The sequence below is a fragment of the Podarcis muralis genome, chromosome 3 (assembly GCF_964188315.1).
Source record: "Podarcis muralis chromosome 3, rPodMur119.hap1.1, whole genome shotgun sequence".
In the NCBI taxonomy this organism is placed as follows: domain Eukaryota; kingdom Metazoa; phylum Chordata; class Lepidosauria; order Squamata; family Lacertidae; genus Podarcis; species Podarcis muralis.
This window is the reverse complement of record NC_135657.1, coordinates 2360116-2385240: the sequence shown is the minus strand read 5'-3', so window position 1 is coordinate 2385240 and position 25125 is coordinate 2360116. Positions and strand designations below refer to the sequence as shown.

The 25125-nt window shown below is 50.1% G+C and overlaps 2 protein-coding genes across 2 annotated transcripts in view; one reads left to right on the top strand and one right to left on the bottom strand.

Annotated features, from left to right (window-relative positions):
- DRC1 (dynein regulatory complex subunit 1) overlaps positions 1 to 9233 on the top strand; it is a 34621-nt gene extending 25388 nt beyond the window's left edge. Inside the window, exons 10-17 of the mRNA XM_028721777.2 lie at positions 257 to 492; positions 994 to 1157; positions 2606 to 2695; positions 3641 to 3727; positions 4210 to 4427; positions 7531 to 7674; positions 8198 to 8300; positions 8744 to 9233. Of these exons, the coding sequence (XP_028577610.2) occupies positions 257 to 492; positions 994 to 1157; positions 2606 to 2695; positions 3641 to 3727; positions 4210 to 4427; positions 7531 to 7674; positions 8198 to 8300; positions 8744 to 8803 (1102 nt within the window). The 3' untranslated portion in view covers positions 8804 to 9233. The remainder of the gene's footprint in view (positions 1 to 256; positions 493 to 993; positions 1158 to 2605; positions 2696 to 3640; positions 3728 to 4209; positions 4428 to 7530; positions 7675 to 8197; positions 8301 to 8743) is intronic.
- A 1592-nt stretch (positions 9234 to 10825) lies between these two features.
- Positions 10826 to 25125, bottom strand: part of OTOF (otoferlin) — a 185210-nt gene continuing 170910 nt past the window's right edge. Inside the window, exons 41-46 of the mRNA XM_077925364.1 lie at positions 24973 to 25061; positions 22249 to 22347; positions 18565 to 18806; positions 16900 to 17078; positions 15771 to 15871; positions 10826 to 13618 (exon numbers count right to left, since the gene is read on the bottom strand). Of these exons, the coding sequence (XP_077781490.1) occupies positions 13438 to 13618; positions 15771 to 15871; positions 16900 to 17078; positions 18565 to 18806; positions 22249 to 22347; positions 24973 to 25061 (891 nt within the window). The 3' untranslated portion in view covers positions 10826 to 13437. The remainder of the gene's footprint in view (positions 13619 to 15770; positions 15872 to 16899; positions 17079 to 18564; positions 18807 to 22248; positions 22348 to 24972; positions 25062 to 25125) is intronic.

The window sequence follows — 25125 nt, the reverse complement described above, 5'->3', positions numbered from 1 at the left end:
TGAAGACTTGATGTTTTCATCCCCAAAAAGGTTTCTGCTGAAATGAGGTTGCATTTTAATGTTGTATTTTAATCTTGTTTTTTAAGTTGTATTTCAATCAATTGTTTTATATCTGGTGTTAGCCGCCTCGAACCCGGTCTTGGCTGGGGAGGGCGGGGTATAAATAATTTATTATTATTATTATTATTATTATTATTATTATTATTATTATTATTATTATTATTGCCTCATGCTCCACCTTTCACCTTCAACGCAGGCACTTTGCCATCGTGGACGCTGAGCACTTCCTGGATGTGTGGCTGATGAACGAGGAGGAGGCCAAGGGCCTGATCCGCAAGGCCTTCAGCGCCGACCGCGTCATCCACGCCCAGCAACTGGGGTTACAGTGGATCGAGCCAGACAGCTGGTTCCTGCACAATGTGGGTCCCATCGTGCACAGCAAGAAGATGAAGTCAGCCAGCGAACTGGCCAGGGAGGTGATCGCGCCAGAGAGTAAGCAAGGCTGTCGCTCACCCCCATCCCACCCCCTCTCCTTTGCTGCTTGGGAACCTGGGCATAAAGGTAAAGGGACCCCTGACCATTAGGTCCAGTCGTGGCCGACTCTGGGGTTGCGGCGCTCATCTCGCTTTATTGGCCGAGGAACTGGCGTACAGCTTCCGGGTCATGTGGCCAGCAGGACTAAGCTGCTTCTGGCGAACCAGAGCAGCGCACGGAAACACCGTTTACCTTCCCACCGGAGCGGTACCTATTTATCTACTTGCACTTTGACGTGCTTTCGAACTGCTAGGTTGGCAGGAGCAGGGACCGAGCAATGGGAGCTCACTCCGTCGCGGGGATAAATAAATTCCCCTCACTGCTTGTTAAAGTCATTGTCTTCTTGATTTCTGAGCTTCCCAGTTAGTTTTGCCATTTCGGCACAGTCCATCAACTTGGCTTGCCATTCGGTTTGCACCTCTCTTTATCTCCGCTTCCGGGCATCGTTCTTCCCTTCAGCCAGCAAGTCTCTCACGTTGGAGGGCGGCTTCCGAGATGAGAAGGAAAGCGCCCCAGACGAGGACCGCCAGGGGCCTGAAGGCGCAGAGCCAGAGGTCAAGGCGCTTTGGTCCATCTCCACCAAGACGGTCAAGCACATCCTGGAGCTCCTGTGCGATGAGTCGGTGAGTGGGGTGGGGGGCAGGCGGGCAGGCGAGCAAGTGGGATGCCATGGTGGCTAGACTTGCCCTGGCCTGCCAGCAGGGCCTTGCAGAGCCAGGAATAGGCCTGGGCCAGGTACCGTATTTTTCGCTCTATAGGACGCACTTTTTCCCCTCCAAAAATTAAGGGGAAATGTGTGTGCGTCCTATGGAGCGAATGCAGGCTCCTTGGCTTCAGCGATAGCAACGCAAAGCCTCCGAAGCGCAGAGGGAGCGCTCCCTCCGTGCTCCGGAGGCTACGCGTTGCTTTCGCTGAAGCCTGGAGAGCAAGAGGAGTCGGTGCGCACCAAGCCCTCTCGCTCTACAGGCTTCAGGGATAGCTGCCTGAAGCCTTTGGAGCGCAGCGGGAACTTGCCCTGCGCTCCAAAGGCTTCGGGTTCCTTTTGCGGAAGCCGGGAGAGCAAGACTCTCCTGGCTTCAGCAGAGAGGGAGAGCTGCGCAGCGCCCCTTCAGCGAAGCAGGAGAAGAAATGGAAGGGGCTCCTTTTCTCCTGCCGCTTCGCTGAAGGGGCGCTGAGCAGAGAGGGAGAGATTTTTTTTTTCTTGTTCTCCCCCTCTAAAACAAGGTGCGTCCTATGGTCGTGTACGTCCTATAGAGCGAAAAATACGGTAGATAATGTGCCCCCTGCTTTTTTTTACCATGAAGTCTTATAAATAAGTATATAACATATTTTTTTATATAATGTATTATAATTTTAAATACATTTTACAATAAATGCATTATTCATTCTAAAACGTATTATACCATTTTTGATAGTTCAATAATGTATTTAAAAATCTATTTAATTATAATTATAATTAAAACGTCTCCATCTTCCTATTCTACTCTTAAAAAAGACGTATGCTTGTGAGAAAGCCGCTATTGCTCATAGGCCACTATTTCTTTAAAAAACATGGTTTCCACCCAATTTTATCCTCATTGAGCTATATATATGTACTCCTCGGGTGTAAGTAATATTCCTGGCCTAGTCAACCAAATGTTAAACACATGGCCACATCTTCCGCAATTTTTCATCCTTTTCAAAAAAAAAAAATTAGCGATAAGAAAGCCAACACACTTTAAGGTACATGTGGTTTTAATTTTTGGCAAATAAGATTTCAAACAAAAACTCACCAACTTTTAACAGCATGGAAAACGTGGTCTGCCATCACGTTCGCGGCGCTCGTTGCTGGAGCCTTGGTTGCCTCCACCCACCCGGCGCCCGTTCCGCGCTTCTCTGCGGAGCCAATCGCAGGCCCCGCTCCTGACGCCAGGAAGCTTTTCTCTCATGCTGCCAGCCATGGCCCCAGGGAATCCGCCCACCGCCGCCTTTGCGCCTCTGCGTTCGCCCCAGTTCATCCCCTGCGATTGTGAATATGCTGACCTTCGGCTCTGAGCCGTGAGGAATCCTTTGCCCCCCTCTCTTTTGCCAGGGCTTCCTGATCGAGAGCAAACTGCGAGGTCTCCTCCAGCCCCTGGAAAAGCACGACCGGACCCTCATGAGGCTGGATTCCATCTTCACGGTAAGGTTATGGGCCCATCTGCCCGTTTTGGGTTCCTTCTCTCTCTCTTTTGCAATCTGAAGTTCCGCATTTTCACACATCAATTTATTTGGGGGGGGGGGGGTGGAATCCTCTGTCGAAGTTTGTTTATTTCAGGCATAGGCAAACTCGGCCCTCCAGATGTTTCAGGACTACAACTCCCATCATCCCTGACCACTGGTCCTGTTAGCTAGGGATGATGAGAGTTGTAGTCCAACAACATCTGGGGACCCACAGGTTGAGAACTGCTGGCCTAGACTGACATTTTAGCTTGGATAAAAAAATATACAGTGGTGTCTCGCAAGACGAAAAGAATCCATTCCGCGAGTCTCTTCGTCTTGCGGTTTTTTCGTCTTGCGAAGCACGGCTATTAGCGGATTAGCGCTATTAGCGGATTAGCGGATCAGCTGTTTAGCGGCTTAGCGGATCAGCTGATAAGCGGCTTAGCGATCAGCTGTTTAGCGGCTTAGTGGATTAGCAGATCAGCTGTTAAGCGGCTTAGCAGCTTAGCGGATCAGCTGATAAGCGGCTTAGGAAAAGGGGGGGGGAGGGAAAAAAACCTGCAGGAACTCGCAAGATATTTTCGTCTTGCGAAGCAAGCCCATAGGAAATTCGTTTTGCGAAGCACCTCCAAAACGGAAAACCCTTTCGTCTAGCGGGTTTTCCGTCTTGCGAGGCATTCGTCTTGCGGGGCACCACTGTATTTGATAACAATCTTTGCATTTCTCTTTTTGCATTTTTTTTTTAAAAATCCCACAATGTGAGATTTTCCCAAAAGTTCAAATGAACACAGGAGGCAGCCATTTCTCCCACGGTGGAAGGGCCTGCCTGAGCTCTTCTACAACCTCACCTGGGAGGAGCATCACACGCTAATCCTGGCACTGGAGGCTAACCGGTCACCTGCTAGCTTTCCCTTCCTCTCCGCAGGCTCTGTCCATCGTCAGCGAAGACGACGTGTATCACCTGGTGCAGTTCTTCAGGGGCTTCAAGGCTCAGCAGGTGGCTGCTAATCCGGTAAGGCTGGGGTGGGGCTGGAACGTTGCGATGGGGCTAGCTCAGACATAATAAAACATAATGAATCCTTAATTGTTATCCACCTCCTTTTACTTCCTTTGTCACTCGAATGCTAGCACAGAGTCAAAACTATTATTGTATTTTTGAACACATCTTCTGCAACCATCCCATTTTCCCGCAAATTTTTGCTTTGAGTTACCTCTGAGTTTGCTAGTCAATCGAGCCATCTCCACCAATTCCGGCAATTTGATTTGCCAATCTGTTATTTTTGGAGCCTCCTGATCTTTCCATCCCTTGGCCACAAGTATTTGAGCCACTGCAGTTGCATACAAGAATACCTCTCTTAAATTTCTCTCTTCCACTTCTTCACTAAGTGGCATTTTGTGCTGCTTTTCCCCCATAAGTCTCAGCTCCACTGGGCTGCGTCAGAATCCCGGGGGACCCGGATAAACCGTCTCCTTCTGTGTCCCCTTGCCTCGTAGGAGTTGGAAGAGTTCCTCGCGGAGCTAGGCCCCAAAGAAGAACCTTCAGAGGTCGAGGCGGAGGAGGAGGGCGAGAGGGAGAGGGAGGGCTCTTTGGCCCCGCCAGACGAGGACAAAGCCCCCCCAAGCACGTCTTCGATTCTCTCTGCTTTGTACATGCACCCCAACGACATCCTTAAAGCCCTTAAGGCTTTCGTCCAGGAATTCCAGGAGCCAAGGTGTGTCTGCCTGCGGAAGAGGAGGAAGAGGCTAGGGCTGGTTTGGGATGCTGTGGGGAGGAAGGATGTGTGGGGCTGCTCTAAGAAATAATAATAATAATAATAATAATAATAATAATAATAATAATAATAATAATAATAATAATTTATTTGTACCCCGCCCATCTGGCTGGGTTTCCCCAGCCACTCTGGGCAGCTTCGAACGGAATATTAAAATACAATAACCTATTAAACATTAAAAGCTTCCCTAAACAGGGCTGACTTCAGATGTCTTCTAAAAGTTTGGTAGTTATTTTTCTCTTTGACATCTGCTGGGAGGGCATTCCACAGGGCGGGCGCCACCACCGAGAAGGCCCTCTGCCTGGCCCCCTGTAACTTGGCTTCTCGCAGTGAGGGAACCGCCAGAAGGCCCTCGGCACTGGACCTCAGTGTCTGGGCAGAACGAAGGAGGTGGAGATGCTGCTTCAGGTATACTGGACCAAGGCCGTTTAGGGCTTTAAAGGTCAACACCAACACTTTGAATTGTGCTCAGAAACGTACTGGGAGCCAATGCAGATCTCTCAGGACCAGTGTTATATGGTCTTGGTGGCCGCTCCCAGTCCCCAGTCTAGCCGATGCATTCTGGATTAGTTGTAGTTTCCGGGTCACCTTCAAAGGGTGATAGAGCGCGTTGCTGTAGTCCAAGCGGGTGATAACCAGAGCATGCACCACTCTGGCGAGACAGTCTGCGGGCAGGTAGGGTCTCATCCTGCGTACCAGATGTAGCTGATAAACAGCTGTCCTGGACACAGAATGGACCTGCACCTCCATGGACAGCTGTGAGTCCAAAATGACTCCCAGGCTGCACACCTGGTCCTTCAGGGGCACAGTTGCCCCATTCAGGACCAGGGAGTCCTCCACACCTGCCCGCCTCCTGTCCCCCAAAAACAGTACTTCTCTCTTGTCAGGATTCAACAGGGAACAGCGGCAGCCCGGAAGAGATGGACAGAGGGCAACTCAGTCCGTGGAGCACGAGACTTTTAAGCTCAGGGTTGCGGGTTCGAGTCCAGTGTTGGGGAAAAGATTCTTGCATTGTAGGGGGTTGGACCAGATCACCCTTGTGATTGCTTCTAGCTCTACGATTCTGTGCGATGGCTTCCCTCCACATGAGTTTCTGGGTTGAGGGAAGTGCTGCGATTCAGCGATGAAGCGCTGAGTTTGCATGCAAAAGAAAAAACTTGCCCCAAACCCTGGAAGAACTCCCTCTCTCCCACACCCTAATCCCAGTCCAGATCAGGAGGGGACAGGCGGACACCGGGGACCTGCAGCTTCTTGTTATTTCTTTATTTTTGACCATGCAGTTATTGCTCAAATGGCGTTCACCTCTCGCAACGGGCTTATTGGCCCCCTCCCTGGCCACACTTCCTTCCCAAGCAAGGCATGAGCTGAGCTCCTGATCAGCCCAGCACTCTCACGGGAGAGGGGAATGGCAGCCCATGTTGGGATTTTTCTTTTTTTCCAATTTTTTTAATTAATCCAAATTTATAACAAACATAAAAGAAAAACAATACAAGAAAAACAAACAAACATATATCCTGTTAAAATCCCAATTTAATTGTCACTGTTAAGTGACTTCCTCGAATCCCCGCTAGCTGAGTTTCCATAGAACTCATTGTAGCAGTTTTCCAATTCCACTTTCCAATAAAATTAACTTATTCAATTAACATCTTTCTTTCTTTTCTTAATTTCAATCCATAATGTTATACAATTCAACATATTTTACTCCTAGGCCAGTTCGGTACTTACAAGTAACTCTAATTATATTATCTTAGAATATCTAGCTAAATAATCCTTGGATTTCTTCCATTCTTCTTGATGCTCCTCCTCTTTCTGTTCGCGGATTCTTCCAGTCAGGCCAGCCAGCTCCAAAAAGTCCATCATCTTCATCTGCCATTCCTCCACTGTTGGTATTTCTTGTGGTTTCCAATTTTTGCCTAACAAAATTCTTGCTGCAGTTGTGGCATACAAAAACAATCTGACATCTACCCATGTTGGGATTTTTGACTATGTGCCATTCTGTGCAGCTTCACACAAAGCAATTAAGCGTTGGCCGAAAGCCAAGACGACTGAGCAGAGAGGAGTTATTCTGCCTAGACATATGAGATCTTGGATAAACGCTCTAACATTGGTTGAGATCTTACACAGGCATGATGACTTATGACCTTACTTACTGGATAGTTTGTTGGTCAGTGTGGTGTTCTGAGAGTCGTTTGGAGTTTGTTAAGAGAGAGCCAGTTAAGATCCGTATCTGTTCTTGTATATAGTAACTTGTAGGTAAAGGGACCCCTGACTATTAGGTCCAGTCGTGGCCGACTCTGGGGTTGCGGAGCTCATCTCGCTTTGTTGGCTGAGGGAGCCGGCGTACAGCTTTCGGGTCATGGGGCCAGAAGGACTAAGCTGCTTCTGGTGAACCAGAGCAGCGCACGGAAACGCCGTTTACCTTCCCGCCGGGGTGGTACCTATTTATCTACTTGCACTTCATGCTTTCAAACTGCTAGGTTGGCAGGAGCTAGGACCGAACCGCTGACCTTCTGATCGGCAAGTCCTAGGCTCTGTGGTTTAACCCACAGCGCCACCCACGTCCCTAGTAACTTGTAGAGTCTGCTGTAAATAATAAACACCTCTAAGTAACCAAGTTACTAGTAGCAGCATTTTGTTCCTGCTTCATCCATCCTACCTGCAACTGATTGCTTTCTGGAACTCTCTGTATGCTCTGCTAAGGTCCTGCAACAGGTCAAAGTTGTGAAACACCAATAGCCTGTTCATGGGACTCATCCTTTTTCCTCTTGTGGGTGGTTGCTTTAGATGGAGGGGGTGGCACAAATTATTATTATTATTAGAATTAGAATTTATACACCGCCTGTTTCACAGAACAGAATCAAAATATAAAACCACAAAATATATAATAAAAATAACAGCCCAGTAACACACACCCCAAAATCCACATTTTAAAAGTAGGGGTGGTATTTGAGTGCGCCGCAAGTGTTGTGGGTGGGCGGAAGGAGCATGTCTGGTTCCGTTTCCCGCTTCCCAGCCATTGACTCTCCCTCCTTCCCACCTCCAGGGATAAATACCCCCTGGTGAAGAAAGCGCGCGAAGAACGGGACGACTCTAAGGACTCGGAGTATTGGGACGCTCTCGCCCACGCCATCCCGGACGGGAATCTGAAGCTGTGGGACGCCCTGGTCTCTGGCTTACACAAATACCAGTAAGGCAGGGGCGGGGCTGGGTAGGTCCTGTTAAGTCCCTGCACGTCTCCCCAGGGAGGGGGGTCGTTGAGGTGGAGGCCATTGAAGAGAAGGTGGAGCACATTTGAGCTAGGTGCCCTGCCCTGCGGAGGCCCTTTCCCTGACGCCAGGAGTGCTCCTCGCCCGTCTAGCCTGTGCCACGGGTGACCCCTGGTGGGGAGAACATGCCTCTTCCTTGCCTGGTTTTCGTGGTAACAGTTTCCCCTCTCCCTCCCCCACCTGAGAGCCAGCGTGGTGTAGTGGTTAAGAGCGGTGGACTCGTAATCTGGGGAACCGGGTTCGCATCTCCGCTCCTCCACATGCAGCTGCTGGGTGACCTTGGGCCAGTCACACTTCTCTGAAGTCTCTCAGCCTCACTCACCTCACAGAGTGTTTGTTGTGGGGAAGGAAGGGAAAGGAGAATGTTAGCCGCTTTGAGACTCCTTCGGGTAGTGAGAAAGCGGGATATCAAATCCAAACTCTTCTTCTTCGTCTTCTGTGCAGCCATATCCTGGACCAGAGAGCAAAGCTGATCGCTGAGACGGACGGGCTGAGCCAGCAGAATGCAGAGCTCAGGATGCTGCTACGGCAGTATCTCCAGTCCCCGGTGAGCAACGGGCTGCGGGACCGAGGGGAGGAGGGCATTGTTGGGGCAAAGGGTCCGCTCTGGCAGGAGAGGCGCTGCTGCTGCTGCTGTGGGTGGAACTCAGTTCCACAAGGTTCCTTCTCTGCCTGGGGTGTGTATCTGAAGATGTGTGCATGCACACGAAAGCTCATACCAAGAACAAACTTAGTTGGTCTCTAAGGTGCTACTGGAAGAATTTTCTTTTATTTTGTTTTGACTATGGCAGACCAACACGGCTACCTACCTGTAAATCGAATAAAAAATATATTTTAAAAAAGAGAGAGTCATAGATGTTGAGATGGAAAGGACCCCAAGGGTCATCTATTCCACCACCCTGCAATGCAGGAATTTTAACTTTTAAGCATCACCCACCCTGGCTGGGCAGGAGTGGGCGCTATTGATGGTCTTTGCTTCCCTTTCCGCAGGTGAATGCAGAGCTGCTGATCCCTCCGACCCACTTGCTGCACCTGCAGATGAACTCCTGACGTCCTGGTGCAGTTGCTGCCCCAGCATCTTCCTCAAGGCATCCCAGGGAGCCTTGCTTAACTCCTCAAAGGAGTGTTGGCGGGGGAAAGAAGGCTTGGCCTGTTGTTCCCTCAGCTGCCCTTGAGCCCTGGTTTGGGTCACACCTTGGTGAGTAGCCCCTGGCGAAGTACAAGCCACACAGCTCTTCCCCAGCAACTGGGGCATCCCAGGAAAGGCTTGCAAACACTTTTGACATGTGTTGAGATCAGGACCTTTGAGTGTCCTGAAAAATCCCCATCTAATGTGTTTCAGAACCAGCAAAACTCACCACTGACCCTCCCAAAATGTTAACTTTCGGGTTTGTTACCCCTCGGGAGAAGATGTTACTCTGAACGCAGAGGTTTCTAAGTGTCAGGGAGAAGAGGCAAATAAATGGCTAATTGTTGTGGCTGTTCTGTTTCTCCCGTCTTATATTTGCTGCTGTTGCTTGAGGCGAAGAATGAATGGGGAGCGGGGTGGGATCCGTTTCTGTTTTCAAACTGTTCAATGTGCTTAAAGGTGGACCTCCAGTTCCTCTTGAGGCAAGAGGAGGTTGGAACCCAGAGCCAAAATAATTTGATGAATGGGGGTTGTAGGACCCTGGAAGCAGCCCAGACAAAATAAGCGGGGTCAGAGGTCAGAGAGAGCACCTGTGAGGCCAAGTACAGTGGTACCTCGGGTTGCAGACGCTTCAGGTTACAAACGCTTCAGGTTACAGACTCCGCTAACCCAGAAATAGTACCTCGGGTTAAGAACTTTGCTTCAGGATGAGAACAGAAATCGTGCTCCGGCGGTGCGGCAGCAGCCCATTAGCTAAAGTGGTACTTCAGGTTAAAAACAGTTTCAGGTTAAGAGCAGACCTCCAGAACGAATTAAGTTCTTAACCCAAGGTACCACTGTAATTGGAGGTTCCTTGTTCTTCCCGGAGGGTTGCTTGTGGCAAGTGCCACCCAAACCAGGTGCCCTCAAGGGTATAAATGGGACCAGATCATGAAGATGGTGGCAAACTGCAAGAGAGGCCCTGCAATGAAGACAGGGGGATGTGGGCAGGACGGATGTGGGTGCACAGAGGCCAAGTGGTAGGTGAATGTTGAGGCACTACAAATCCCCATGCTTCCTGGGTGCATGAGCAGATCTGCAAGTCTTAACCTGACAATTCTCGTAAAAGTTTTCTGTTCCTAGGATGCTCAGTGTAGTGAAATCACCAGCTGCTGCCAGGTGGGTAGCGGGCAGGCTGAGGTCTCAGGACCCAGGGAACTAGGCATCATGAAGGAAAAGGGGAACCCTGATCTAGACCTCCTGTTTCTCCTGTAGCTCCATTCCGTAATACTTTTGGGGTTCTCTGAAACACCAGGCACTCACTGGCTAGGTTTATATAAGCCACTAGTTTGTAGGTATTTTCTGTCGGAGGTTCCGTTCGACCGAGCTGTCTTTAATGTAGACTGAGGCTGTTTACCAGCAGCTCTCACCAATCTTCTTGACACGCACAGAAGATAAGCTGCATTCCGGTCTGGCGCCCATAACCAAAAATGTTGGAGGTTCCGTTCGACCGAGCTGAAATAGATCTCCTCTGCGTTCTTCGGAATCCGTCAGGCTCCCCTCCTCCGATTGTAATTAATGACCTAAGCCTTTGATGAGGCTTCAGGCACGTTCCCCCATTACGCAGAGTATCCAAGCAGCAGAAGGAGAGAAAAATATGTGCTACATCGCTATGTTTATTTCTGACTACCCAGGACAGAAAAGAATATGCATCTGCTCTCTGTGAGAGTCAGTGAACAACTGGACAAAGAAACAGGAAACCAGTAACATCAACATCCGTCTCCCGTGAGAGTTCCAACAGTCTGGAATGTAAACAGAATCTTGTGACTCCAAAAACTGCACAGTGGTATAACAGAAACCCAACATTTTCATTCCTTCCTTCATCACTGCACAAAAAGCAATCCAGACTCTGTTCCTTTCTGGTGATCTGTTTTTATTAAAGAACTTACAGATTTATCTCCTGATCCGTACAGCAAATCCCAAAGACCCCGTATTAACAGTGCACAGAGAACACCCACCCGCAAAAGAACCCTCCCCGCAACAGTAGAGAAACAGGATCAATCCTTTACACACACCTCAGGAAATCAGGACGAGAAAGACAGCATGAAACACACAAGCCACCAGGTGTGCCAGAGCTGCAGGAGGGAGAGAGGGGCAGAAGGGCAGCATTTCCCTGTGCTGGTTTCTCTAGGGCTGCCTTCGCCGACCCGGCACTCTCCAGATGCTCTGAACTACAACTCCCACCAGCCCTGCCCAGCACTAGGCTGGCGAAGGCCACTCTAGAGATGAGTTGTGCTAGAGCTGGGCCACCTGCCACCTCCATCTGACCCCCAAATCTTCCCCTGCCTCTTCCCTTCCCAACACATTGGTCCCCTGTGGCTCTCTCACTCACTCCACACCACTGCACAAACCCCATGGCTGCTACGGTTCCCTTGTGACTGCCTGGTGTGCTAGCCTTGCCCACCGTTAGCCGTTATCTGTACCTAGTAGATGCTAAGGGTTGATGGCTTGCCCAAAAATCGGCCACGGCTGCCCGGCGGCTGTTTTTTTGGTGATGTGGGATTTGGAGCCAGTGATGTGCTTTTTAGGAGCTTCAGACCACCCTCCCAGCTTGCCTCTCGAGTGCGGGGAGAGAGAGAGGAGCAGGAAGGGCAGCCTAAGAGTCACGTGGAAGAGGGACCGAAAGGATCCCGCAAGAGAGGCGATGCCTCGATACAGCGGTGCGTTGCGTCAAGCCGGTGGGCCCGTTGCAACACTGCGTGACTGCTGTGCTTCTTAAGTCAGCGCTCCCTGCAGATTTTGCAGAAGATGGATTAGAGACCGGGCCAGGATAGGGGTCCGGTAAGCCCTTCAAAAACCTATGGGTCTCAAGGAGGTGCCCAAACATGCTGGGCGACGGTGATGCTGTACTGGCCACGTGTCACCCGGTCCACCCACCCCTTTGGTCTTTCTAGCTTTGCCTGTCTCAATCAGCAGATTCACTTTAAGAAGCAATCTGCATCCTTAAGCCTCATTGCCCTACTTGAAGGGTTTCAACAACCCCTTGTTTCAAAAGGACATGCCTTCTCCGTATACCGTCTCAACCCTGAAGAATGTGCTGCTTATCCCTTATGTCAGAATAAAAACCGCTTATGGGAACCCTCCACTGACTCAAGGAAAGGGGAGACGTGAATATTTCAGTTTCTAGGGATGGGGATGTCTTGGTCTGGGAAGCAGGTTGTCCCTTACCTTCCCGTTGAGTCACCAGCCACGAAAGGCTGCTTTGGACTCGGTCATCAGAAACGTTCGTCGAGCCTGTTTCCTTCTCCCTGCCCCAACCAGGGTTCAAGTGGCTAGGGATCTTGGCTGAAGATCATAGCCAGCCCATTAAAGGGCCGAGGGACTAGAGAATCTGGAGACTGGAGTCTCTCCTCCATCTCCACGTTATTGCTCTGTGCTCACACACGTGTCTGGGTGTGTCCAAGCACCATCCGTGTCAGGCTTACGGGATATTCTTGAAGAGCCCAGGACCGAGCGAGAGCTATCTGTGCTTATCATCCAATGAATAATGGTCCTATTTATCTAGTACTTTTCGAGCTTATCTTGGTGAAATCTGCATGAGAGCCCAGTAAGAGGTCAGTATTGTTATCCTCAAACTGCAGAGGGGGCCGGCAAAGCGGACTGCCTAAATTGGGAACTCACGGCTTGGGGATTGGTGGATTTGCAGCACAGTCTTTTATATGTTGCAATCCTCAGCCCACTGACAGGCGAGCAAACCCCAGAGAGCTCAGTGGGACTTGCTTCTGAGCAGACACACGTGTACCATTGCACCGTCGGCCGCTACGCTTGCTCCCACCAGGGGGAGATACCCCATCTTCTCTCAGCACCTGCAGCTGATGAACGGACTAATCTCCTGATTTGTGCTCACCCTCGGAAAATGTGGGTAGGCATCGCTCCAGCACGGCAAATGCCTCAATTCTCCCTACCGGGCTGGGAACCAGCAGGAAGCTGTGCCCATCTGTGGTGGGCCAGGGGGTAGCCTCAATAAAGAAAACGACAGCATCGGGCACCAACCAGGGGCGCCAGAATCTCAGTGGATCACGTCACACCTAGCGCGAGGAGGAGAAGGCTCTGGCATTCCCAGAGCCTCGTGCGGAGTTTTGCTGCAGAAGTAAAAACAACGGAAAAGGAGGGAGAGACAGGCGAACATGTCAAATCCACACAGAGCAGAGACTGGGTGGCTTCACCTCATGGGTTCATTTGTGGAGGATGCTCCAGTTGAGGCAAGGCGGGTGCGAGAGAGGAGTCCTTAGACTGCGAGGCTCTCCAGCTCCAAAGACTTAGGCTGGAGAGGCCAAGAAGAATTGCTGAGGATATAGCGCTCATGTCTGGGGGGGGGGGTTAAAGAAAACTCCTTTCTCCCCCTTCCCCAACACCGCGGAGCAAATTCTGAGCTCCAGCTGCCCCCATCCCACCCACATATTTCCCGAGAGGAAACACAAGGAAGTCACAAAAAAGAAACACAAACAAGAGCCGGCGATGACCAAGAACGGCAGGCTCAGAAAGTGGGGGGCCCAGGGTGTAGGCGGCTTCCTCCTCATGCTCCGAGGAGCTTTTTGACCATGTAGCCGGGCATGGAGTAGAGGAAAAGGGCCACCATGATGATCAGCAGGAGGGCCAAGACGATCTTGATGATGAGCCACTTGTAGCGGGTGCAGATGAGGTACCGTATGGACTTGAGCGGGTTCAGGAACCAGATGAAGGATGTATCCGGACGACTGTGAGGAGAGAGAGGGTGGGGGGAGAAAATGTCCAGGGCTGGAGTCAGACGCACGTCAGCACGAAAGACGCAGGGCTTCATCCACAGTGAAGCTCATTCTTTATTCAAGGAAACGGCAGGCAACTCAGCAACGCTCCCCTAAGGAGCATCTTCCAGGACTGAAGGTCCTTGCCTTCCACCCTAAGACTCCTCCTCTACCAGATGTTTCCCCAGCAGTCTCAAACCTCTGTCCTCTGGCCTGCCCTCGTTATTCTGCTCATTCAGGGAGGAGGGGAGTTTGTCGCAGCTGGAGAGAGAGACTTCCTGGATTCTCCAGCAGCCTCTTGACCCCCACTCCTCTGCTTCAGCCTCGGAGTCTGAACTGCTCCTGTTGCCGACTCTCCCTGCTCACTAAACCCTGTTGCCACATCAGCATCCAGCCCCTCCTCCCAATCTCCCCCCTCTGAGCTCTGCTCAGTGTCCCACCACCAACCCCCTGGCTCTGAGCCTTCCTCCTCTGGGGATTCCCTTGGGGGATTCCCCAGCTGGCGCCTTCCACCGCTCCTCTTTGCCCAGCTGGTCCCTGACACACGCTTAGCAAGGACAACAGTTTCCTCAGGGCAGTGGGGAGATGGCTTCCTCAGGTCACACCTCGGACCCTGCCACCTCACAAGACTTGGCCACCTTCCCACTTGCATTGCTGGCCCGATGACACCAGCAACTTAAGCAGGGGCTGGACGGCAGCAACGTTTCAGGAAGCAAATGCAAGGACAACTCTCGTCTCACTGGTGGGTCACCATACACAGCTGTCAACAATTGGGGCCCCAGCTGTTTGCATCTGCCTCGGGAACACCAGCAAACCCTCCCTCCCTTGCAAGGCCTGGCAACCCAGGTGAGGTCATCAAGGATTCTGGGATGCAGTTCTTGGGAAGGAGCGTGCGGGTCAAGTGGTTTGGGTGGGCAGAGATGGCTGCCCTCCGGCACACCAGCTGCTCTCTGGCTGATCATCTCTGCTCATTATTTCCTAGGATACTTTGCTGAAACCGCAGCTCAGCCACAGGGCCAACGTTCAAGCACAGTCATGTTGGACAGAGTAGGGCGTCTCCGAGTATGTCAGCCCCTCACACACCTGGGGTTAAGGAGCAAGGAGTCTAAACTGGGAAACCAGGTGTCCTCTCACCTGTCCCTCCTCCTCTCCAACCTTCTAAAGGTTTTTTGAGGGGGACTCTCCTACTTCTGGGACACGGGTGGTGCTGTGGGTTAAACCACAGAGCCTAGGGCTTGCCAATCAGAAGGTCAGCGGTTCGAATCCCCGCGACGGGGTGAGCTCCCGTTGCTCAGTCCCAGCTCCTGCCAACCTAGCAGTTTGAAAGCACATCAAAGTACAAGTAGATAAATAGATACTGCTCTGGTGGGAACGTAAGCGGCGTTTCCGTTCGCTGCTCTGGTTCACCAGAAGAGGCTTAGTCATGCTGGCCACATGACCCGAAAGCTGTACGCCGGCTCCCTCGGCCAGTAAAGCAAGATGAGCGCTGCAACCCCAGAGTCGGCTACGACTGGACCTAATGGTCAGGGGTCCCTTTGCCTTTACCTTTACCTCCTACGTCTCTTATCTGTCCCTCCCCACCCTGCCCATGTTTCCCGAAGCAGCCCCTGGGGTGGGCGTTGGGTGGAAAAAAGGAAGGTACCCTGAGGAAAGAGGGGCAGACCCTTTCAGGCCCCAAGCAGCTTCTTGACCATGTAGCCGGGCATGGAGTACAAGAAGAGTCCGACCATAAGGAGCAAGAGAACGAGGAGGAGGATTTTCAGCAGAAGCCAGCGGTACGTGTGCCAGATAAAGTAGCGGATGGACTTGAGAGGGTTCAGGAACCAAATGAAGCTGGTATCTGGGCGGCTGGGGCAGGAGGGTGAGGTGGGGCGAGGAGGAGAGAGACCGAGGACACAGGGGAAAGAGAGACAGGGAGAGATGAACGGAGTCAACGGAGGAGGGAAAGAACAGGAAAGGCACATCAACGGGGTAGTGTGTCCCACCCAAGACTGTCGGTGGCCACTGCTGTTCCCTGTGCGGCTGTGCAGCCCTCGGACCTCCCCTGTTATGCCTCCATCCATGTGGGTGTCTGCTTGGGGACCTCCTCTCCCACCACCCCTCTTCCTCCCCTCTCGCCACTCACTTGGGTTTCTCCAATGGGTCGGGCTCGTTACGAGCCAGCCCGGCCGGACTTTTCTCGGCTTCCTCAGCCGTCAGAAGGTGAAGCTCAGCCTCCACTTTTCCCTGTTGGGGGGGAAGGAGGCTAGAGGTGAGTTTTGACCCACGGACATCCAGTGAAGCTGAATGCTGGAAGACTCAGGACAGATAAAAGTAAGGACTTCATCACATAACACAATAGCTGAACCATGGAGGCAGTGATGGCCACCGTCTTGGATGGCTTTAGAAGATTCATAGAGGAGAGGGCTATCAATGGCTACTAGCCAGGATGACTATGATCTATGATTAAAGCCCTAAATGGACTCGGTCCTGTATACCTGAAAGAGCGTCTCCACCCCCATTACCCGGAAACTACAACTAACCCAGAATGCGGCAGCTAGACTGGTGACTGGGAGCGGCCGCAGAGACCACATAACACCGGTCTTGAAAGACCTACATTGGCTCGCAGTACGTTTCTGAGCACAATTCAAAGTGTTGGTGCTGATCTTGAAAGCCCTAAACAGCCTCGGCCCAGTAGACCTGAAAGAGCGTCTCCACCCCCATCGTTCTGCCCGGACACTGAGGTCCAGCACCAAGGGCCTTCTGGAGATTCCCTCATTGCAAGAAGCAAAGCTACAGGGAACCTGGCAGAGGGCCTTCTCGGTAGTGGCACCCGCCCTGTGGAAGGCCCTCCCACCAGATGTCAAAGAGAACAACAACTACCAGACTTTTAGAAGACATCTGAAGGCAGCCCTCTTTAGGGAAGCTTTTAATGTTTAACAGACTACTGTATTTTAATACTTTGTTGGAAGCTGCCCAGAGTGGCTGGGGAAACCCAGCCAGATGAGCGGGGTATAAATAATAATAATAATTAGCAACGTTGGTTGGGTTGGACTAGAGGACCCTTGAGGTCCCAACGCTACAATACTATAATTCTAAGCCACCCAGCTCCTTTGTCCACCCCATATCCAGATTTATCACCGACTCTTGACCTGCTGCTCCACCCCTTTCTCCTGGGCTCCTTCAGATCTGGGGGTGCCTTTACCGCCCTCCCTGACCCAACCCGGCCTCCCCTCTAAGCCCAGATGGCAGCCCTCTCCCCGCAGCCCCATTACCGTCATCTCCATTTCGTCGTTCTCGTCTCGTGCCAAGAAGGGCCACCAGCCCTTCACCCTCTTCTGTTTGAAGATAGAGACCATGGGCACCTCAATCTCCCCCGTCCCCAGCTCCATGCTGCACTGCTTGGCGGTCTTAGCGCCACGTGGGAAGCGGTTCAGGTCAAGCTCAATGCCTCCTGAGAAAGGGGGGGGGGGGACGGAGAAAGGAAGGGTATTATTATTATTATTATTTTATACCATCAGGATTTGATCTAAATTGAAATTTAAACATAAATTATTATCTTCACTTTGAACCCCGTTCCTACATTCATCTATATATCAACACTTTATATTGGTTCATCGGTAACATAAGAGGGAAAATGACTATTATTCATACTCAATCTAAGCAGAAACACAAGGGCTCCGGATTAGGCCTTTAGCTACGCGATGTTGAATGCTACCGGTTAAATATTCTATCCCATTTCCCCTTTGTTTTTGTTTAGGTTTAAACCAGTTCACAAGCCAAGAACTTTTACATTGACCACTCTAATAATGAACCATATTTTGTAGATACCGCTGCAAATTTATTATGCTATTTTCTTTTTATTAGAAAATTTTATTTACAAACATACACAAAACAAAATTCATATTATCCTACCACACTAAATTAGACGTTAAAACACCCTTGTGATTTCCCTCCACCGTCCCTCACCCTCCTATATATTATAATAATTCACATTGCAATTTTTATCTAAATTTATATTTCTTAACTCTTTTAACTTACTATTTTTTATTTATTTATTTTTTATCCGGCTTTACAAACATTAATCCAAACATATCAACATGTTAGGTTTTGAGCAAGTACTTGGGCATATCATCTTCAAGCCATTTCCATTGTATTTTTATTTTCTGGTTTGATTGGTACCTTATTCCTGCAGTTAATCTTGCCGATTCTATAAACTCAATTAGTTTATTTATCCGGTCATCCTTTGTGGGTATATATTTCCCTTTCCAGTTTTGTGCAAGGAGTAGCCTTGCTGCGACTGTCATGTATAAGAATAATATTTTCCTATATTGTGGTATTTCTTTACCTATTATACTCATTGTGCTATTTCCTTACGCACAAATGGCATGATTAAAGACAAGGTCTATTTCGTGTGTGTACCATTTATTGTTCCCATGATCCACATTGATAAAACCCAATAAAAAGCTATTAAAATTAAGGAAGCAATGCAGATAAAATTTAAGAAAATTGCTTCCTGTCCCCCATGTGGTAAAGGTAAAGGGTAAAGGGACCCCTGACCATTAGGTCCAGTCATGACCGGCTCTGGGGTTGCAGCACTCACCTCGCTTTATTGGCCAAGGGAGCTGGCGTACAGCTTCCGAGTCATGTGGCCAGCAGGACTAAGCCGCTTCTGGCGAACCAGAGCAGCGCACGGAAATGCTGTTTACTTTCCCGCCGGAGTGGTACCTATTCATCTACTTGCACTGGCATGCTTTCGAACTGCTAGGTTGGCAGGAGCAGGGACCGAGCAACGGGAGCTCACCCCGTCGCGGGGATTCAAACCGCCGACCTACTGATCAGCAAGCCCTAGGCTCTGTGGTTTAACCCACAGCGCCACCCGCATCCCTATCCCCCATGCTGACCCTGGGGCAAATACCCTCCCGGCCTCCGTCACTGACCGAGGAAGTCATCGGCGGAAAAGTGGTCGGCATCCCACACTTGTAGCGTGAGTCGGGCCGGAATCTTGTACTCGGTCTCGTCCCAGGAGAACATGGACTCTTTCTTCGAGATAACAATCTTCTCCTCAGCCGCAAGGTAGTCGAAAGGAAAGATGTAGCGCCAGTTGAAGTTCCCCTCCCCGGTCAGCGAGTGGTAGTGGACGTCCGTGTCTTGCTTGTCTTCTTGCTGACCCTTCAGCCACCTGCACGGGGGAAAGAGAGGGGACGGGTGGCAGTCAGCCAGGAGGGGATTTCGAAGGACGGGGATTTCGAACAACAGTTGTGCTCATGCAGGACCAGGAAAAGTCAGTGCTGGAGGGGCCGCAGCAGACTGGAGGGGGTCTCGCTTGCAAAGGGGTGTCATAAGGGGGTGCAGAGTATTGCTACATTGGAGAGATTGTGCCGGTACCGCCATGGTCCGTTTGATGCCTTCCTGTGTTTTGGATATTCTGTTGGGAGCTGCCAAGAGGGGCTGGGGCATTGCACACCTTAGGTTAGCCTTCCATCTTGTTGGACTACATCTCCCATCATCCCTAGCCAGCATGACCAGTGGTCAGGGATGATGGGAGTTGTAGTCCAACAACATCTGGGGACCCACATGTTGAGAACTGCTGGGCTACAGGGAACCAGGCAGAGGGCCTTCTTGGTGGTGGCGCCTGCCCTGTGGAACACCCTGCCACCAGATCCCTAGCTAGCAGGACCTGTGGTCAGGGATGCTGGGAGTTGTAGTCGTTTAGCCTACACTGAGGACCTGCTCTGAGGGCCTTCTGAGGGTTCCCTCCCTGCGAGAAGTGAGGCTACAGCAGTGTTTCTCAACCTGTGGGTCCCCAGATGTTGTTGGACTACAACTCCCATCATTCCTAGCCAGCATGACCAGTGGTCAGGGATGATGGGAGTTGTAGTCCAACAACATCTGGGGACCCACAGGTTGAGAACTGCTGGGCTACAGGGAACCAGGCAGTGGCATCCACCCTGTGGAACGCCCTGCCACCAGATGTCAAGGAAATAAATAACTCTCTGACTTTTAGAAGACATCTGAAGGCAGCCCTGTTTAGGGAAGTTTTTAATGTTTGGTGATTTATTGGGCTTTTAATATTCTGTCTGGGGCTGCCCAGAGTGGCTGGGGAAACCCGGTCAGATGGGTGGCATATAAATAATAAGATTATTATCCCTTCCTGGGACCCGGTACATGGAAGAGATGCTGTTTTAAGTACAGTAGGATCATACCTTGTGCAGGGGGGTATGCTCTGGGGATGGCGCGTATACACGAAAATGCGTATACACACGTCACCCCCTTGAGTCTGCCCCTGCACAAGTATCCCATCTTCTGAGCAAGGCAGAGGGCTTTTAATTTCTCTGCCTTGCTTATCAGGCTCTGGGGTGCTCTCACGGGACAGTCTGTGAGTTCTTTATTTTCTTCCTTTATCGGCTCCCTGGAGTCTGAAACCAGTATCTGTTCGGTGGGATTTGAAAATCAGGTGTGATTTCTGAAGCCCACATTCAGAATTCGGTTTGCAGACATTCCTCCAATCCAATACAAAAGAAAAGGGATCCAGCAATAAATTCTCAGAAGTTGAAAACTGCATGTTTTGAGTTTTGGCTCCAAAGTGTTGGCTTTTGCACAACCGCCAAATGTGTGAAAGTTTTTTAGGGGGTTTGTTTCATTCTAACTTGCTGTTTGCCACCTTCAGCATTTTAAAGGAAAAGGGCATAATAGAACTGTTTTAGGTCATAAATAAAATAACCTGGGCCAGAATCCAGAAATTATTCTGTAACCCGAGGAGCGGACTTTTCCACAAATTCTGTTTTGGTGTAGCTGAATATTCACCGCTCCTCTGTACACGTCTCACATGAAGGGCAAAGGTCCCCAAGTGGTTCCCAAAATTGGCAGTCACTAATTAGCAGTGTAATTATCTAAGGGGCATCAGTGGGGCGTGGAGGTCTAACTGCCTATCAGACTTTGAAAAGCTGGTCTCAACTTGATCCATTTTGTTGAATTAATTAAACTAAATGGTTTCCATCTAAATTTGGATTAATGGTCCACTGATGGTCCCTATTTTTATTTTTTATTTCTGTATTCTCTGACTTAGTGGGTCATGCAAACTGCTATTCTGAATCATGCTTTCTTTAGGGGAAGGGCACTGGTGATGAATTTAGGGAATGAAGAGAGAGGGCCCCTCCAAAAGTTTGGAAACCACTGGCCTAAAATGTACCCCCCCCCCCCGCGATACATGCAAGAGGGAACAAAGCAAGCTGTCCCCACAGCTAAACACACCACCATATCTGCAAAAAACCCCACAACAAACACCTTCCCAGCTGCGCCCTTGCAAAAAGGAGACAGCCAAGCACACACACACACAAGGCGTTGCCACGCCTGGAACAAGAGCATGCAAGAAGGCAACGGCATTCCTCATTCAGAGAAGGGAGAAGAAAACCCCTTGACCCTCATTCCCTTACCTGCTCACATGCTCGTATTTTCTCAGGCCCCTTATGGGTGACCACCCAGCCCTGCTCCCAGGCAAATGCATAGCTCAGGCTGGGTGGATCGGCAGAGCTGCATCAGATCTGGGGCAGGGTGAAGGTAGCCCCTCTGGGGCGCTAGCTCTCGGGGTGTGAAGCTGGCTCAACAACCTGCCCTCCCGTGGTCAGGTCTCTGCAAAGTGACCCGTCTCTTAGATCTACATTGGCTCCCAGTACGTTTCCGGGCACAATTCAATGTATTGGTGCTGACCTTTAAAGCCCTAAACGGCCTCGGCCCAGTACACCTGAAGGAGCGTCTCCATCCCAGTCTTTCAGCCCGGACACTGAGGTCCACTCTGAGGGCTTTCTGGTGGTTCTCTCCCTGTGAGAAATGAGGTTACAGGGAACCAGGCAGAGGGCCTTCTCGGTGGTGGCGCCCGCCCTGTGGAACGTTCTCCCATCAGATGTCAAACAGATGCACACCTTCTGAAGGCAGCCCTGAATTGGGAAGTTTTTAATATCTTATGTTTTGCTGTGCTCTGTTATGTTGGAAGCTGCCCAGAGTGGCCGGGGAATCCCAGTCAGATGGGCAGGGTACAAGAAATTGTTATTATTATTATTATTATTATTATTATTATTATTATTATTATTAACCCCTGGAACCAGTTTCCCCTTAGGCTCTGCCGATGGATTGCCATAAGCTATGGATTTGCAGCGCATCCGACAGCGGGTGAGCAAAGGATTTGCGGGGAGTCTCCCATGCGTTTCCCCCCTCCCTGAGCAGCCCTGCGCCCCCCAGGAGGGGTCGTGCACGGAGCCTCGGTCAATTACCCCCTGACATAGATGTCTGACATCTTCTCTCCCGTCATGAAAGCATCGTCCTCCAGGACCACCTCATCGGTGTTCCAAATAATAACCCGCAGCTCATACCTAGCCATGGCGCAGAGCAGACAGCGGCACAACAACAACAACAACACAGAGAGGACAGAAAAGGGGGAGAAAAGAGGCAGAACAGGAGAAGCAAAGTGTCGGTTAGCTGATGGCCACGTGGAGGAGACGCGCCGGCTGAGAAAGGGCCGCCCGTCCTCTGCGGGGAGCGCTAAAGAGCAGGGCAGAACCGAAACCAAAACGAGAAGCTCACGCACACAGAGAGAGTAGCCGGCTACGGGTTTCCCACGTACGTACCCCCGGACAAAAATGTCACTGGATTTCTCGCCAGTGAAGTAATCATCGTCCTCCAGGACTACCTCATCTGTGTTCCACACTATCACTCTAAGCTCGTATCTGGCGGGGAGGAAGGGAGAACAAGGGGTGAGCCGGTGGGGAAGGAGGGTTGAGGCGGATCGTGTGGGCACGGACACCCCCTAAGAACCGCGCTTCCTCGCCTAAGGCTCTCCAAGGAAGGTCTGAGCAGAGGAAAGGAGACCACCATGTCCTTCATGTTGACTTTCCTGCATGGTTTTTCAAGGGCGCAGGAAGTGGGGTGCAATGGGTGCAGGTCGCCCCGGGCATCACCACTGAGGGGGGTGACAAAACGCCGGGCGGCACTCACTGCGAGGACTGCAGCGCACCTGAGCCACATGTCTCTCCTGAGCTTGGGTGCACGCAGGCTCCCCGCTACCCAAATGGACCGCCAGCTGCCTCCCCCCAGCTGTAGAAATTGCACAAAACAAATGAAATACCTATAATCCTAGGTATTATAAGAATCATAATATTGAGAATCTGAATACGTGCAGCTACACTCACAGAGTCAATTAAGGTTTGGCAGACAGCCAAAAGCTCATGTGAAAGAGTAAGTCTGCCTGGTGATACAGAGGCATGGAGACAGCTCCATGATTGGTCAAGCTCTCTCAAGGGAGTGATAATTAATGGCCTACGAACTGTTAGTTCAGTGGTTCAGTGTGTCAGTGAAGGAGTTGTGAGTCGTGTATGAGAGAGCAAGCTAAAGATCCGTGTTCTGTTCCTGTAAATAGTCCATTGTATATAATAAACACCTAACTACAAGTTCCTGGTTCCTGCTTTGTCCATCCTGTCTGCAGCCAAGTTGCCAATTGCTTCCGTGAATTCTGCATTTATTCTGCTAGGTCTGGCTAAGGTCCTGCAACGTCAGAAAGTTGCAAAACACCAATAGGTTTTGCCAATATATAATCCTACCTCAGGTAAAACAAAGCTCCTCTAGGTCGAGCTAGGATTATAATATGTCAGAATTTTGGGGGTTCTACCCTTCTTTGAATTTTGGTCATTTAAAGTTTATTATTCTTCTATTTCCTTCCGAGGAAACTGAATTGTTCAGTGAAACGAGGTTTGTAGCCTGTATCCCATTAAGGCTTTGATCTATTTTAGGTTTTTCTAATTTTTTTCCCTTTAGCTTTTTGATTTTTATTATTTAGTTGATTTCCACAAGATAATATTTCTAGTCAGTTACTTCTCGTTTCAGGGATTTTCATGGTATTTCATTTCTTTTGTGCAATTTCTCCGTTCCGTGACTGTCTTTTTTCTATTGGTCCCCCCCCCCCCAGCTGTAGGGCAGCTAAGTGGGAGGAGGCAGGCAGACTCTGGAGGTCCCGTGTTGCGCCCCACATCTATGGGCAACTTGTCCCAGGCACCTGAGGGGCTTCCTCCGCCACTGGGTTGTTTCAGGCGCTTTTGGCTGGGAGTGGAGGGGAAATTCCCTGCATTGCAGGGGGTGGACTGGATGACCCTTGGGGTCCCTTTCAGTTCGACAGTTCTATGATTTCGCTCCCCCTGGAGACTCATCGAAACTCAGCTCCACAGAAACGAGAGCATGCTCTTTGAATTTGAATCGGCTTTGGGCAACCAGGGGCAGGACAAGAAGCAACTTGGTCAACGGACTTTTATGGTCAAATAGCATGGTGACATCCACCCAAGCTATAAATCAAATCCAGTCCATTAGGAAGCTGCCGTAAACGGAGCCAGACCACTGGATTTTGTGTTTGTTGTACACCGCTTAGATGTTTTCTGCATATAAGTACTTTCACAAATAAAATGAATTCCTCTCTCCCACCCCAAACCCTCAAAAGTGCTGAACTCCTTAGCTTTCTCTCACAGGAGAAGCTCAAATGAAGTCCCATCTAACTTTTCGGACTTTTAACCATCCACACAACCAAATATAAACACGACCTACACTAGTGGCCAAAATTGTGGGAACCTTTTGGGGAAAGTGCATTTCCGAGGTTTGATGGCTCATAACACCACTTTCTTTTTGGCGTAACGCCATAAAATTATATATCAGTGGGAAGATAATCTAATGAAGAATGTACTGCAACAAAGTTTGTTCTGTTATCTGTATTCTATCAAAGGTTATAGCCAAATAACCAGAAAAGGGAGTGTTTAGAAAGCCAACCAGGTGTCATCTTGTTTTGGAAATGATGGTTCATAACATCCCTTTTTTTTTTTTTGGAGTAATACCATAAAATTATATTTCAATGGAAAGATAATTTATATTGCCTCTTCTTTCTTTTATTGTCTCATTCATTCTCTCTCTTACTCTCAGTCTCCTTGCCCCGTTAAACTATCCTTCCCTCCATCCCTTGATCCACCCACTCATTCTTCCTCCTCCTGAAAGGATTTCATGGATGCTGGGATCTTCTCTGGGCCCTCTTGACTAGGGCTGGGCAATATATTGGTATCTCGTCCAAAACCAGTTTGAAGACCATTATACCGGTTTCATAATTTTTGACCTGGCGATATATCATGAATCGTGATCTCGTGTGCTATGCAGAAATCACGATGAACTGTGAAGCCAGCCCACACAACTCCATCCTTATTCCAGACATCGTGATCTATTGGTATATCGTCATGATTAGCTGGTGATGTATCGCCATGTTGAAAACCCGATCTTGCCCAGCCCTGCCCCTGATCCAACCCCGACCCAGAGCAAAACATTACTTCTTTGGCTTCCTCGGCGAGATGTCAATGGCGGGTCCTGGTGCCGGCATGTCCATGGGGAACATGTCCACCCACAACTCCAGTCGTCCCTGCAATGGTGGAGAGAGCCAGTTAGTGGCACCTAAATCCTGCTTCTTGGGAGAAAAGCAATGA